Raw genomic sequence first — 14496 nt, forward strand, 5'->3', positions numbered from 1 at the left:
GTTCTGCTCACTGCTCTGCACTGAGGCTGTGGCCTGCTCCAGGCCCCGTGTCTGTGGGTTCCACAATGTTTATTTTGCCGCGCCCTGAGCTGAGTCTCAGGCCGTGGCCTGTTCCGGGCTTCATGTCTGAGGACTCACTTTCATTCTAGATACTGTTTATTTCCATTGTTTGCACAATTCGTCTTTTATCTCGCTCTGTGCATTGGGTGTTCGATGGTCTTTTTTTTAATGGGTTTTTTTGGGGTTCCTTGTTCTGTGGCCGCCTGTGAGGAGACGAATCTCAAGGTTGTGTAATGTATACAGAGTTTGATAATAAATATATTTTGAACTTTGAACTTCAGTTCTGCCATTGTTGGTAAGGAGTTTATGTTCTCCCTGTGACCACGTGCTTTTCCTACAGGTGCTCCAGTTCCCTCTCACATTCTGAAGACGTACAGTTAGGGTTAGTCAGTTCTGGTGGTGGAAGCCATGCCCATCTACACAAACAATGCATTCCACTGTATTTTTTGGTGTTTTGTTATACCTGTGACAGATAAAGTTTATCAGTAGATCTTTTGTAGTTTCTCCCTGTAACAGTGTGGGTTTCCTTCGAGCACTCCACGTTTCTTCTGCTCCTCAAAGTTGAGCAGGTTAGTAGGTTAACTGGGCAGCGAGAGCTTCTTGAGCTGGAAGGGCCTGCACTGTGCTTCTTCTCGAAATAAAAACACCTAAGTCTTAACACATTTTGGAATAAATTAAAGAACTGAGCAGGGTGGAGCAGTGAAGCATTAAAGTTCTCAGGAATGGTAACCTGGGGGGGGTGGGGGGGGGAGATGTGTTGTGGAGACACGAGGGACCGCAGAGGCTGGAACCTCCAGCAAAACAAAAACACAAACTGCTGGAGGAACTCAGCAGGTCGGGCTGCATCTGTGGAAGGAAGTGGACTGTCGATGTTTTGGGTCAGGACCCTTCATCAGGACTGAAAGAGTAGAAGGGAGAAAGCCAGCGTCAAAGAATGTGGTAGAGCAAGAGATGACGGGCAATAAGTGGCTTCAGGTGAGGCGGGGGGGGGGGGGGGTTACTGAGAGAGATCTGACACTTTTCATTCTCCTCCTGATCTGTCTAATTCCTCCTACACTCTTCCCAGCCCACCATCCTGTTTCTTTCACCTCCTTCACCCCTTCATCTGCCCATCACCCGTTCCCATCTGCCCTCCTCACCTCCCTCACTTGATTACATGTTCCACCTTCCTCTCCTATCAGATTCCACCATCTGTTGCCTTTTGTCACCTCCACCCATCACCTCCCAGCCTCTGTTGCTAATCCCACTCTCCCTTCATCCTTCCTCACCTTGATCCACCCATCACCTCCGTCTCTGTCACTATCCCACTCTCCACTCCTCCATCTGCCCCTCATCCCTCCTCACCTGGATCCACCCATCACCTCCCAGCCTCGGTCACTATTCCCACACTCCCTTCCTCCATCTGCCCCTCATCCCTCCTCACCTGGATCCACCCATCACCTCCCAGCCTCTGTCACTATTCCCACTATCCCCTCCATCTGCCCATCATCCCTCCTCACCTGGATCCACCCATCACCTCCGTCTCTGTCACTATCCCACTCTCCACTCCTCCATCTGCCCCTCATCCCTCCTCACCTGGATCCACCCATCACCTCCCAGCCTCGGTCACTATTCCCACACTCCCTTCCTCCATCTGCCCCTCATCCCTCCTCACCTGGATCCACCCATCACCTCCCAGCCTCTGTCACTATTCCCACTATCCCCTCCATCTGCCCATCATCCCTCCTCACCTGGATCCACCCATCACCTCCCAGTCTCTGTCACTATTCCCACTCCCTCCTTCTCTATCTGCCCATCATCCCTCCTCACCTGGATCCACCCATCACCTCCCAGCCTCTGTCACAATTCCCACTCTCCCCTCCATCTGCCCATCATCCCTCCTCACCTGGATCCACCCATCACCTCCCAGCCTCTGTCACTATTCCCACTCTCTCCTTCTCCATCTGCCCATCTTCCCTCCTCACCTGGATCCACCCATCACCTCCCAGCCTCTGCCACTATTCCCACTCTTCCCTCCTCCATCTGTCCATCATCCCTCCTCACCTGGATCCACCCATCACCTCCCAGCCTCTGCCACTATTCCCACTCTTCCCTCCTCCATCTGTCCATCATCCCTCCTCACCTGGATCCACCCATCACCTCCCAGCCTCTGTCACTATTCCCACTCTCTCCTTCTCCATCTGCCCATCATCCCTCCTCACCTGGATCCACCCATCACCTCTCAGCTCTTGCCTCCCCTCCCCTTTCTCTTCCACTCTTTATACTGGCTACCTCTCCTCTATCTCTCAGTCTCGATGCAGAGTCTCAACCTACAATGTCCACATCTTCACCCCTCCCATCGATGCTGCCCGACCCACTGAGTTCTACCAGCGTTTCATGTGTTAGTTCTATACTGTGCTGCTTGCCATCTTGTTCTTCCCCTCTGAGCATCTGCGTTTGGTAGTTGTCTTTATCTATGGTCATTGACTCAATCAGCACAAAAGCAGGCCCTTCAGCCCATAATGCCATGCTAACCACCTATACTAAAATGTATCCCATTCACTGGCACCTGTCCCATGGCCATCTAGGCCTTCCCAATTTAAATGTATTTTGCAGTGCTTGGCTTTGGTCACTTCATTCAGCTTTCAGTGTAAATACCCCAGCTGCCTCCACACTCTCCTCACCCTGGTGCTGCTCCTTGCCCCTCCAGGTCACGGTCCCTGTTGGCGTCACTATCGCTCCTGGCTGTGTGCTACCCTCTCCTGCTATTCCCGGCCTACCAGAAGCAGCGGGATATACGGGGGGATTACATCATGTGGACCGGCAGCATCGCGGTACGTAGGAAGCCCGGGCTCGGTCTGGCCATCGCGGGGGGTGGGGGGGGGGGGGGGGGGGTTGCAGGGGCAGGGGCAAGTGTCGTGACGAATCCAAGGGTTGGCACACCGAGGCACACACTGGTGGCATTGGCACTTGGTGCAAGAGTTCCACTCTACAAGAATCAGAATCAGGTTTATTATCAACGGCACAAGGGTTTCTGCAGATGCTGGAAATCCAGGGTGACACACACAAAATGCTGGAGGAACTCAGCAGGTCAGGCAGCACCTATGGAGAGGAATGAACAACCAACATTTGTGGCCGAGCCCCTTCATCGGGATTCAGGAAGAAGGGTCCCAATGAAGAGTGTTTAACATGCTGTCTGACCTGCCAGTTTCCTCCAGAATTCTGTGTACTATTCAAGTTATTCATCACTGAAGTATAAGACCATAAGATATAGGAGCAGAATTTGGCCATTTGGCCCATCGAATCTACTCTGCCACTTCATCATGGTTGATCCAATTTTCCTCTCAGCCCCAATCTCTTGCCTTCTCCCCATATCTCTTCATACCCTGAATATATCGGGAAGTAAGCTGTTTTGTGGCAGCAGTATAGTACAAGACATAAAAATTATTATAAGTGACAGTAAGAATATCTAAAAAATAACTAAACAGTGCAAAAGAGAGCAAAAATATTGAGATACTGTGCATGGGTCCATGGACCGTTGAGAAATCTGATGGCATGGGACACTGGGGAGGCCTCTGCCCATGATGGAGAAGGCTGCATTACAAACCTCTGCAGCTTCTTCCCATCCCGTGCAGTTGTGCCTCCGCACCACACAGCAATGAAACACCCAGAGTTGGTTGAGAGTTGTGGGTGAAGGCAGCGACCCAACCTCACTGGGAGATCTGTGTGGACCTGATGGCCTGCTCCCTGCTCTGGTTCTTCTGTCCAGCATCCCAGGAGCAAACAGGTGTTTGCACCGTGAGGTAGGACAACCTTCTCCCCCCGCGGACCTCCTCACTCCTTCACCTTGCGCACTCTCGCACGCCGCCTCTCTCCTCAGTCCAAGGCCGAGAAAGCACGGCGCACCTCTCCTTCTTCGGAAGGCTAAGGAAACTTGGCACGTCACCGAGGTTTGCAGATGCACCGTAGAAAGCATCCTACCTAAATATGTCACAAGTTGGTGCGGCAACTGCCCTGCCCAGGACTGCAAGAAACCACAGACAGTCGTGACACAGCCGACTCGAGAGTGAAAATCAGCCTCCCCTCCACTGACTCCATACGCACTTCTCTCCGCAGTGGGTGAGCTTCCAGTGTTCTATCTGGATTCATCATGGCCTCGTTTACCAACGGCACAGCACGTGACTGCAAGAAACTACAGAGCTGCGGGCACACACACACCAGCGCATCACACGAACAAGTCCATCACAGGCTCCCCGAGCTGCTGGGAATGGATTTGGTAGTGACATTTCACAGATATTTAGACAGGCCACATGAACTTGCAGAGAATGGAGAGAGATGTGCAGGCAGATGGAATTAGTTTAAGTTGGCATCATAGTTGGTAGAGACACTGATGGTTGAAGCATCTAATCTTGTGTTGTACGTTTCTATCTTCTCTTCCCTCTCCTCCCCACCCACTTCCTCCTCTTTCTCCCTCTACACATCCTCTCCCAATCAACTTGCCCCTCCCCTCCATTCCCCCTCTCCTCCTTTGCCCTCCCCTCCATTCCCCCCTCCCCCTTTGCCCTCCCCTCCACTCCCCTTTTCCTCCATCACCCTGCCATTCTTTCTCTGTTCCTTCCCCTCCCCATCACCCTTCCACTCGTCCTCCCCCTCCCCTCTTCTGTATCCACTCCCCCCTCCCCTTCCCCTCCCTTCCTCACCCTCCCACTCGCCATCACTCACTCCCTCGCTCTTGCCTCTCCCTCTCTGCAGCAGCTCCACAACAGAAGTCAGAGGATCGTCTCCAGCCCGTGCAAGTCAAACTTCAGCCGGTCCAAGCTCTCCGAGCTGTATCCCGGGAAACCGCTCCACAGTATCCCCGTGTTTGTGGGACAAGGCTCCAGCTCGCTCTTCGGCAGCAGAACTTACGGGCCTCCGTTCGGGTTCCGCGGCTGTGAGGAGCAGCTTCAGAAGGCGGCCGAGTTGCTGCCGCGATCTTCCGGGGGGATTCCGAAGGAACTGGTGCCGTCGGGCTGCAAGAAGTGCATCGTGGTGGGCAATGGGGGCATCCTGGCCGGCAGCAGACTGGGCCCTTACATCGACCAGCACAGCATCATCATCAGGTGACCAGCCTTCCTCGATTACAACTCAGTAGTACTGGGCACGAGGCAGGCAAGTTCTAAGATCTAAAGCTGAGCTCTATTTATCCCGCGTACGTGGAAATATTGAAACATACAGTGAAATGTTTATATCGAATCGAACCAGTGAAGACTGCGCAAGTGTCACCACGTTCAGGCGCCAACATACCCAAGTCCACAATTCCAATCTTTTGGAATGTGGGAGGAAACCCACACAGTGACGGGGAGAACTTACAAACTTCTTAACGACAGTGTTGGGAATTGAATCCCGATCAGTGATCGCTGGCGGTGTAATGCAATTGTACTAAACCCTGAAACGTCAACTGTTTGTTCCCCAACACTGATGCTGCCTGACTGGCCGAGTTCCTCCAGCATTTTGTGTCTGTTGCTCTGAATTCCCAGCATCTGCAGAATCGCTCGTGTCTGCCAGTCACAGCAGAGGTTTACTGGATGTAATTAATTGTATCTGAAGTCAGCTAGGTTGCCAGCACACTTGGGGGGAGGGGGACCAGCACAGACAGGGGGTAGGGGCTTTGGACTTGATCACATTGAACAGGTTTGAAGGGCCAGGCTGCAAATTCTTCCCCCTTTTCTCTTTGGTCCTTGTTTGCTTGAGTGCAGTTATTCAGGATCAGGAAATCTTTCTTTCTCTAAGCATACGTTTCGTGCTTTATGAGAAATATTTGTTTGCATTATTAGAAGTTGCTTATCTTTGTATAATTTCAAACCACATTTTAGTCCACTGGAAATTTCAGTTGCTGGAAAATAATTGGGTGCATTTTGTTTTAATGACAAATTAGCGCTTTGTAGTTCATCAATGCAAAATGTTGGCATCGCGTTATTGTGGGATCTCAAAATGTGGGTTTTAGGATAAAACGTTGGATTAACGTGTGCGGCTTATAACTTATGGAATGTTTTTAGTGATGGCAGTTTCCACTCTCACTCTCTCTCTACCCCATCAGAATGAATAACGGGCCAGTGTCAGATTACGCCCACGACGTGGGCACAAAGACGACTCTGCGCATTGTGTATCCAGAGGGCGCTCTCAAATTACCTCAGGAGTATGACCCGGACTCGTTGTTGGTGGTGGCGCCGTTCAAATGCACAGACCTTGCTTGGTTAAAGGCGATGGTCCGAAAGGAGCCACTGGTGATTAAGTGTTTCTGTTCCCCAATGAAATGTACCTTCTCTTTCAATCGTGAAACTTTGTAAGGAGTAAAGCTGCTGTGAATAAAAGGGGCCGCACTAGGAGAAGTTTGTGAACTTCTGGTTGCCCCATTTACAGGAACGAGCTGGAGGCTTTGGAGAGGGCGCGGAAGAGTTTCGCCAGGATGCTGGCTGGATTAGAGGGTATGTGCAAAAGGAGAGGTTGGACCAGCCTGGGTTGTTTTCTCCCAGAGTGCCGGAGTCTGAGAGGAGACCGGATAGAAGTTTATAAAATATGACAGAATCTTTTTCCAAGGGTAGCGGAGGATATGCAGAGAGGGGGAAAGTTTAAAGGAGATGTGCCGAGACTGGCAGGGGTCTGCAACAGCTGATAGGAGGAGTGTTGGAAGCAGATACAACAGTGAGTTTAAGAGATTGTTAGACAGACTAATGAAAATGTTGGGAAGGGAAGGATATGGATCACATGCAGGAAGAAGAGAATTATTTTAATTTGGAATTGCGTTCAGTGCAGACATTGTGGAATGCAGGGCCTCTTCCGAGAGCTATGATTTGATCTTACCTCAGCACTTCTATTTTATTTCAACCACATTTTACATTATTTATTTTTATTTATGCAGCGCAGAACAGGCACTGCTGGCCTACCGAGCCAGGCTGCCCAGCAACCCACCGATTTAACCCTAGCCTAACCACAGGATGGTTTGCAATGACCAATTAACCTACTAACCAGCAAGTCCTTGGAGGAATCCCACGTGCACATGGGAAGAACATACAAACTTTCTTACAGAAGATGCCGGAATTAAACTCCAAACTCTGACACACCAAGCTATAATAATTTCGTGCTTTCTATTTTCCATCATCCTTGTACCTATCTAAGAATCTCCTAATTGTACTTAATGTATTTGCCTCTACCACCACCCACGACAGTGTGTTTGATGCACTTATCACTCTGTGTAAATAAAAACTTATTTCTGACATCTCCAATGTACATCCTTCCACTCACCACAAAATTATATCCTCCTGTGTTAGGCTTTGCCTCTCTGTGGAAAAGGCACAGGCTGTCGACTCTTTGGTATCTCATCGTCTTCTCCATCTCTACCAAGTCACCCCTCATCCTCCTTGACTCCAAAGAGTAAAACCCTAGCCTACTCAGCTCTCTAATCCAGGCACTGTCCTGGCAAATCTCCTCTGCACCCTCTCTAAAGCTTCCACATCCTTCCTACAATGAGGTGACCAGAACAGAGCACAATATTCCAAGAGTGGTCCAAACAGGGTTTCATAGAATCAATTAGTCCATGCTGAAACCATTTAAACTGCCTAGTCCCATCGACCTGCACCGTTACCGTAGCCTTCCATACCCCTACCATCCATGGACTTATCCAAACTTTGCTTAACCATTGAAATCATGCATCACTTGTGCTGGCAGCTCAGTCCACATTTGCACAACTCTGAATGAAGAAGTTTCCCTTTATGTTCCCTTTAACCTTTAACCCATGACCTCTGGTTGTAGACACACCCAACCTCAGTGGAAAAAGCCTGCTTGCTTTTACCCTATTTACACCTCACATAATTTTGTATAACTCTATAAAATCTCCTCTACGTTCTAAGGTATAAAATCCAACTTATCCAGTCTTTCCTTATAACTCAGGTCCTCCAGACCTGGCAACATCCTTGTAAATTTTCTCTGTACTCTCTCAAGCTTATTTACATCTTTCCTGTAGGTAGGTGACCAAAACTGGACACAATTTTCCAAATTAGGCCTCACCAGTGTTTTATACAACTTCAACATAACATCCCATCTTCTGTACTGAATACTTTGATTTATGAAGGCCAATGTTCCGAAAGCTTTCTTTATGACCACATCTCCTGGCAACATTAACTCACAGCGTGAACTCGTTCTCCTGACTACTGAAGGCCCACATATCATACGCCTTCTTTAACCACCCAATCAACTTCCTGGGTTATTTTGAGCAATCTGTGAACATGCAACCTAAGCTCCCTCTGCTCCACTTTGCTAAGAATCCTGCCATTAACCCTGCACTTTGCATCTTCTTTTATCAATCAAACATTCAATATGTCACCAGATGGAAATGGGGATTAATATAATCAATTGAATTAGTTGTGATAGAGTTAGAATGTCTTAGCAACTACATGTTTAAAATTTGTGGATGTCACTGCCAAGACCAATATCTACCGCCTGTATTACTCGCTGGCATTTGTGCATTAGTGGCTCTGGAGATACTTAGAGGAGAGATTGGATAGACTGGGCCTGTTTTCAATTCAAGTTCAGGTTTATTGTCAACTGACTGTACATACATACAACCAAACGGAACAACGTTCCTCCAGACCACGATGCACCCACAAAACATATATCACACACACCACCTAAACCAAAGTACTACCATTAATAAGTTAACAAAGTATTATTCAAAATGCAAGTAGTGTGTAGCACAGGTAAACAGTAAACAGCTCACTGTCCTAGTGACAAGGCCTCGGTGGTGGCAGGGTATTCATTCGTCGCACAGCCTGAGGGAAGAAGCTGTTACCCAGTCTGGCTGGCCTAGTCCTGATGTGCCTGTGCCTCCTCTCTGATGGTCGTGGGTCAGAGATTATGGGATTCAACCCTCTGTACACGGTGGGTGAAGGGTGATGCCACAACTAGTAGGGAGGGAGACCCTGATGATCCTTCTGGCAGATTTTACTATCCTCTGTAGGGGCTTGCGGCCAGACAGGACCCTCTCAATGGTACTCCTGTAGAAAGATGTTAGAATGGGAGGAGGGAGTCTTGCATGCCTACAAGAAATAGGAGCAGGAGTCGGCCATTTGACCCGTCGAGCCTGCTCCGCCATTTAATAAGATCATGGCTGATCTGGCCAGGGACTTATCTCCACCTACCTGCCTTTTCCCCCTAACCCTCAATTCCCCTACTATGCAATAATCTATCCAACATTGTCTTAAATATATCTACTGAGGTAGCCTCCACTGCTTCACTGGGCAGAGAATTCCACAGATTCACCACCTCTGGGAAAAGCAGTTCCTCATCTCAGTCCTAAATCCACTCTCTCAAATCTTGAGGCTATGTCCCCTCAATCTCCTCAGAAAGTGTAGACGATGCTGTGTCTTCTTGACTAGTGAGGAGGTGTTGTGGGTCCAGGTAAGATCGTCCATTACGTGCACACCAAGGAACTTCCTCCTGTAGTATAGGAGGCTGAGTGGTTTATCAATGTATGTAATACCACGAGGGATGTAGATAACGTGAATGGTCACATTCCTTTCCCCCATGGTAGTGGAAACTAAAATTAGGTAACATTCATTTGAGGTGAGAGGGAAAAGATTTAGAGGTATCCAGGGGGGCGACTCTTTCCACACAGAGGGCGGTGGGTTTTCACACTGAATGAGCTGCTAGGTGAGGTACAATTACAATGTTTAAATACAATTTGGACAGGTCCCCAGATATAAATAGTTTAGAGCACTACAGCGTGGTAGCTTAGCGGTAAGAACAATGCTTTACCACACCAGCGACCCGGGTTCAATTCTGCCGCTGTTTGTAAGGAGTTCCTACGTTCTCCCCGTGACCGATTGATGGATGGCCTTGCGACATTGGCGGATGGTCTGATTTGCGGGGAAACTTCACAAACTTCAGCATCTCACCCTGTTTTCCTCTCTCCAGAGCCTTTGGCAGAAGATGTGGTTTTGGCAATCGGTGCCTGAGCTGATCCCTTTGGAACCGCACAATTATCGGATCTTAAATCTGGATATCATTAAGGAAACGGCGATAAACTACCTGGGCTTTCCAGAACCAACCTCCATCTGGTGGAGGTGGAATCAGGTACTGGTTTTGCTCTTCACCATCACTCTGTTTTCTAAGTTCAAAGTAAATTCATTATCAATGTGCACCATGTACAAACCTGAGATTCATTTTCTTGCGGGCATTCACAGTAAGTAGAAAAAACACAATAAATCACACCCAACAGGACAGACCAACAACTAATGTGCAAAAGATGCCAAATAAGCAAATACAAAAAGAAATAATAATAATAAGTAAGTAATAAATGTCGAGAACATGAGGTGAAGAGTTCTTGAAAGTAAGTCCATAAGTTGTGGGAACAGTTCAGCGATAAGCAAGTGAAGATATCCCCCCGCCCCCGGTTCAAAAGCCTGATGGCTGTTCCTGAACCTGCTGATTTGGATCCTGGGGCTCCCGCCGCTCGTTCCTGACGGCAGCAGTGGGAAGTGAGCCTGGCCTGGATGGTGGGGGTCCAAATTGATGGATGCTGCCTTCCTGCGACAGCACTCTGTGATCTGTAGATGTGCTCACTGGTGGGGAGGACCCTACCCTCTTGTATCTCTTCCCTTTTGGAAGCTTTTCCATTCAAGGATGTAAGTGCTTTCATATCAGTGTGTGATGCAACCAGACACCGCACATCAACAGAGTTTTCTCAAAGTTTTAGATGGCATGTTGAATCTTCACAAACATCCATGAAAGCAGAGGCACTGTTGTGCGTTCTCCCTTCTTTGGAGGCTTTAGTATAATCTTCCAAAAAATCAGTAGATCCTGGAATGGTTCCCAAAGACTGGAAAATTGCATATGTCACTCCACCCTTTAAAAAGGGAGGGCGGTAGAAGAAGGCAAACTATAGGCCTGTTAGCCTGACTTCAGTGGGTGGAAAGATGTTGACATCTATTGTTAACGATAGGGGGGGATTCAATGGTACATGGAAGCATATGATAAAACAGGTCAAAGTTAATATGGTTTCTTTGAGGGGAAATCTTGCCTGACAAATCTGTTGGAATTATTTAAGGAAATAACGGGCAAGATAGAGTCAGTGGATGTTATTTGGATTTTCAGAAGGCCTTTGGCAAGGTGCCACACATGAGGCTGCTTAACAAGATAAGAGCCCATGGTAATACAGGAAAGATCCTAGCATGGATAGAAGATTGGCTGACTGGCAGGCAGCAAAGAGTCAGAATAAAGCGGCCTTTTCTGATTGGCTGCCAGTGACTAGTCATGTGCCACGGGGGTTGTTGTTGGGACTGCTTCTTTTCACGTGTGTGTCAATGATTTGGATAAAGGAATTGATGGCTTTGGGGCCAAGTATGTAGACAATACGAAGATAAGTGGAAGGGAGGTAGTGTGAGAAAGCAGGGTGTTTGCAGAAGGACGTAGACAGATTGAGGGACTGGGCAAAGAAGTGACAGATGGAATATAATGTAAGGAAGTACATAGTTATGCACTTTGGCAGAAGGGATAAAGGTGTGGAATATTTTTTTAAATGGAGATAAAATTCTAAAATCAGAGATGCAGAGGGACTTGGGAGTCCTTGTGCAGGATTCCCTAAAGGTTAACTTGCAGGTTGAGTCAGTAAGGAAGGCAAATGTAATGTTAGCCTTCATTTTGTGAGGACTAGAATACAAAAAGCGATGAAGTAATACTTTATAAGGCGTTGGCCAGACCACACTGAGCAGTTTTGTGTGCCAAAATGGGCTGCAATCAGAAAGAATCCAAAGGAGGTGCACGGGAATGAGCCCAGGAATGGAAGGGTTAACATATGAGGAGCGTTTGATGGCTCTGGGCCTGTACTCACCAGAGTTTAGAAGAATGAGGGGGGATCTCAATGAAACCTATCAAATATTGAGTCTGGTGTAGTGTATTTAAGATTCAGTAATATTTGAGTGATGTTTCATTAAGCATTCTTTGTTTACAAAATTCATTACAGGTTATATATAAGTACGTGAATTACATACATCATTCTTGCCACCATATCATATGTGAAACCTCACTAAAGAAAAACTAAGTATACAAGTTCTCCCCAGCTCCTGTAATTTCCCCTCGATTAGTTTCTGGATTACAAAATAGAACAGTGGCAACAAAAAAGTTTTAAAACAAACCCAAGACTATTTACCTGTTAAAGCACTGCAACTTTTTTCTTCAGAAGGGGAGAGAGACGTTTGAGTTATAACAAATAAAGTGCAGTATGTTTTTCTTCAGTAGGGGAGAGACACATTCCAGTTTATAAAAAAAGGCAGAAAATAGATGAAATTCACAGGTTCATAAACAGTGAGTACCCGGTGATAATAACAATAAGAAACAAATAAAAAACAGAAATAGCTGGCTACATCAGAAAGATAGACACATTCAATTACATAACAGATAACTAGATGAGCTATACTGAATTAATTGAGCAGTATTTTAAAGCAAATGGAATAGTCAATTAGTGTCAGGTTTGCTGAGCACAATAGATGGAAAAGCATACAGATTGCTTAAAAGTTTGACTGCTCCAAGCAAACGAGCAAAAATTAGCTTTGATGATATCATGAAAGTAATGCATAAACATTTAGAACCAAAACAGATGATTGTAGATGTTTTAGGTTTCGTAATCAGAATCGAAAGAAAGGGGAGTCACTTTCAGTTTATGTGGCTGAATTGAAGAAATTGCCCGAGCATTGTCAAATCAGTGATGGGCATTGTCAAATCAGTGATGGGCTTTGTCAAATCAGTGATGGGCATTGTCAAATAGTGATGGGTATTGTCAAATCAGTGATGGGCATTGTCAAATCAGTGATGGGCTTTGTCAAATCAGTGAAGGGCATTGTCAAATAGTGATGGGTATTGTCAAATCAGTGATGGGCATTGTCAAATCAGTGATGGGCTTTGTCAAATCAGTGATGGGCTTTGTCAAATCAGTGATGGGCATTGTCAAATCAGTGATGGCATTGTCAAATCAGTGATGAGCTTTGTCAAATCAGTGATGGGCTTTGTCAAATCAGTGATGGGCATTGTCAAATCAGTGATGGTATTGTCAAATCAGTGATGGCATTGTCAAATCAGTGATGAGCTTTGTCAAATCAGTGATGGGCTTAATGATGCACTGAGAGATTGTTTAGCTTGAAGATTCTTACAAGAAAGCATTCAAAAACAACTTGTAACTGAAGCTCACTTCACATTTAAGAGAGCAGTTGAAATGTCTGTATGGATGGAAACAGTAGCCAGAGATGCAACTGAGTTTCAATCAGGATTGAAAGTTAGGATGAACAAAATTGCAACATCTGAACAGAAACCTGCACGGCCAAACAAACGGTGTTACCATCATGGCAGAGGCTTACATGTACCAAGAGCAATGGAGATTTACAGGCAATACTTGCAGAAAACTAGTGCAAGCACCCCACTAGTCACTGACTACCCCTTGTGGGGTACCGCAAGGCTCAGTGCTGGGACCCCAGTTGTTTACAATATATATTAATGATTTAGACGAGGGAATTAAATGCAGCATCTCCAAGTTTGCGGATGACACGAAGCTGGGCGGCGGTGTTAGCTGTGAGGAGGATGCTAAGAGGATGCAGGGTGACTTGGATAGGTTAGGTGAGTGGGCAAATTCATGGCAGATGCAATTTAATGTGGATAAATGTGAGGTTATCCACTTTGGTGGCAAGAACAGGAAAACAGATTATTATCTGAACGGTGGCCGATTAGGAAAAGGGGAGATGCAACGAGACCTGGGTGTCATTGTACACCAGTCATTGAAAGTGGGCATGCAGGTACAGCAGGCGGTGAAAAAGGCAAATGGTATGTTGGCATTCATAGCAAAAGGACCGAGATGAGGAGAAACTTCTTCACACGGAGAGTGGTGAATCTGTGGAATTCTCTGCCACAGGAAACAGTTGAGGCCGGTTCATTGGCTATATTTAAGAGGAAGTTAGATATGGCCCTTGTGGCTAAAGGGATCAGGGGGTATGGAGAGAAAGCAGGTACAGGGTTCTGAGTTGGATGATCAGCCATGATCATACTAAATGGCAGTGCAGGCTCAAAGGGCAGAATGGCCTACTCCTGCACCTATTTTCTATGTTTCTACAAACGTTGTATGTTTCTATAAAATTCAGCAAACTAGGACATGTACAAAGAGCATGTTGGGCAGACAAAAATAAATGGACTGGTCAGGGAGGAGAAAAGGATTAAAAAGTCAAGTTGCAGTTTTAAAAAGAGCACTAATCTGCATACTGTTGATGAAAAAATCTAATAATGATAAGAGTGACACAGGACTGAGTGGCCTTGAGATTTACAATGTGAAAACTAACAAGAGACAGGCAATATGGCTTCCACCAGAAGTGAACGGCAAATTAATTAAAATGGAGCTGGACACTGGCTTGGCTGTTCCAATCATTGTACAAAATGAGTTTG

General features: G+C 46.7%; 1 protein-coding gene across 3 annotated transcripts in view; it reads left to right on the forward strand.

Annotated features, from left to right (window-relative positions):
• LOC140715169 (lactosylceramide alpha-2,3-sialyltransferase-like) overlaps window positions 1-14496 on the forward strand; it is a 36804-nt gene that overhangs the window by 7853 nt on the left and 14455 nt on the right. For 2 of the 3 annotated variants that reach the window (XM_073026972.1, XM_073026974.1), the window contains 4 exons: window positions 2750-2873; window positions 4792-5141; window positions 6119-6305; window positions 9991-10149. In XM_073026972.1, coding sequence (XP_072883073.1) covers window positions 2750-2873; window positions 4792-5141; window positions 6119-6305; window positions 9991-10149 — 820 coding nt within the window. The remainder of the gene's footprint in view (window positions 1-2749; window positions 2874-4791; window positions 5142-6118; window positions 6306-9990; window positions 10150-14496) is intronic. The other variant, XM_073026973.1, reaches the window with a different exon arrangement.

Source organism: Hemitrygon akajei, chromosome 23 (genome assembly GCF_048418815.1).
Source record: "Hemitrygon akajei chromosome 23, sHemAka1.3, whole genome shotgun sequence".
NCBI lineage: Eukaryota > Metazoa > Chordata > Chondrichthyes > Myliobatiformes > Dasyatidae > Hemitrygon > Hemitrygon akajei.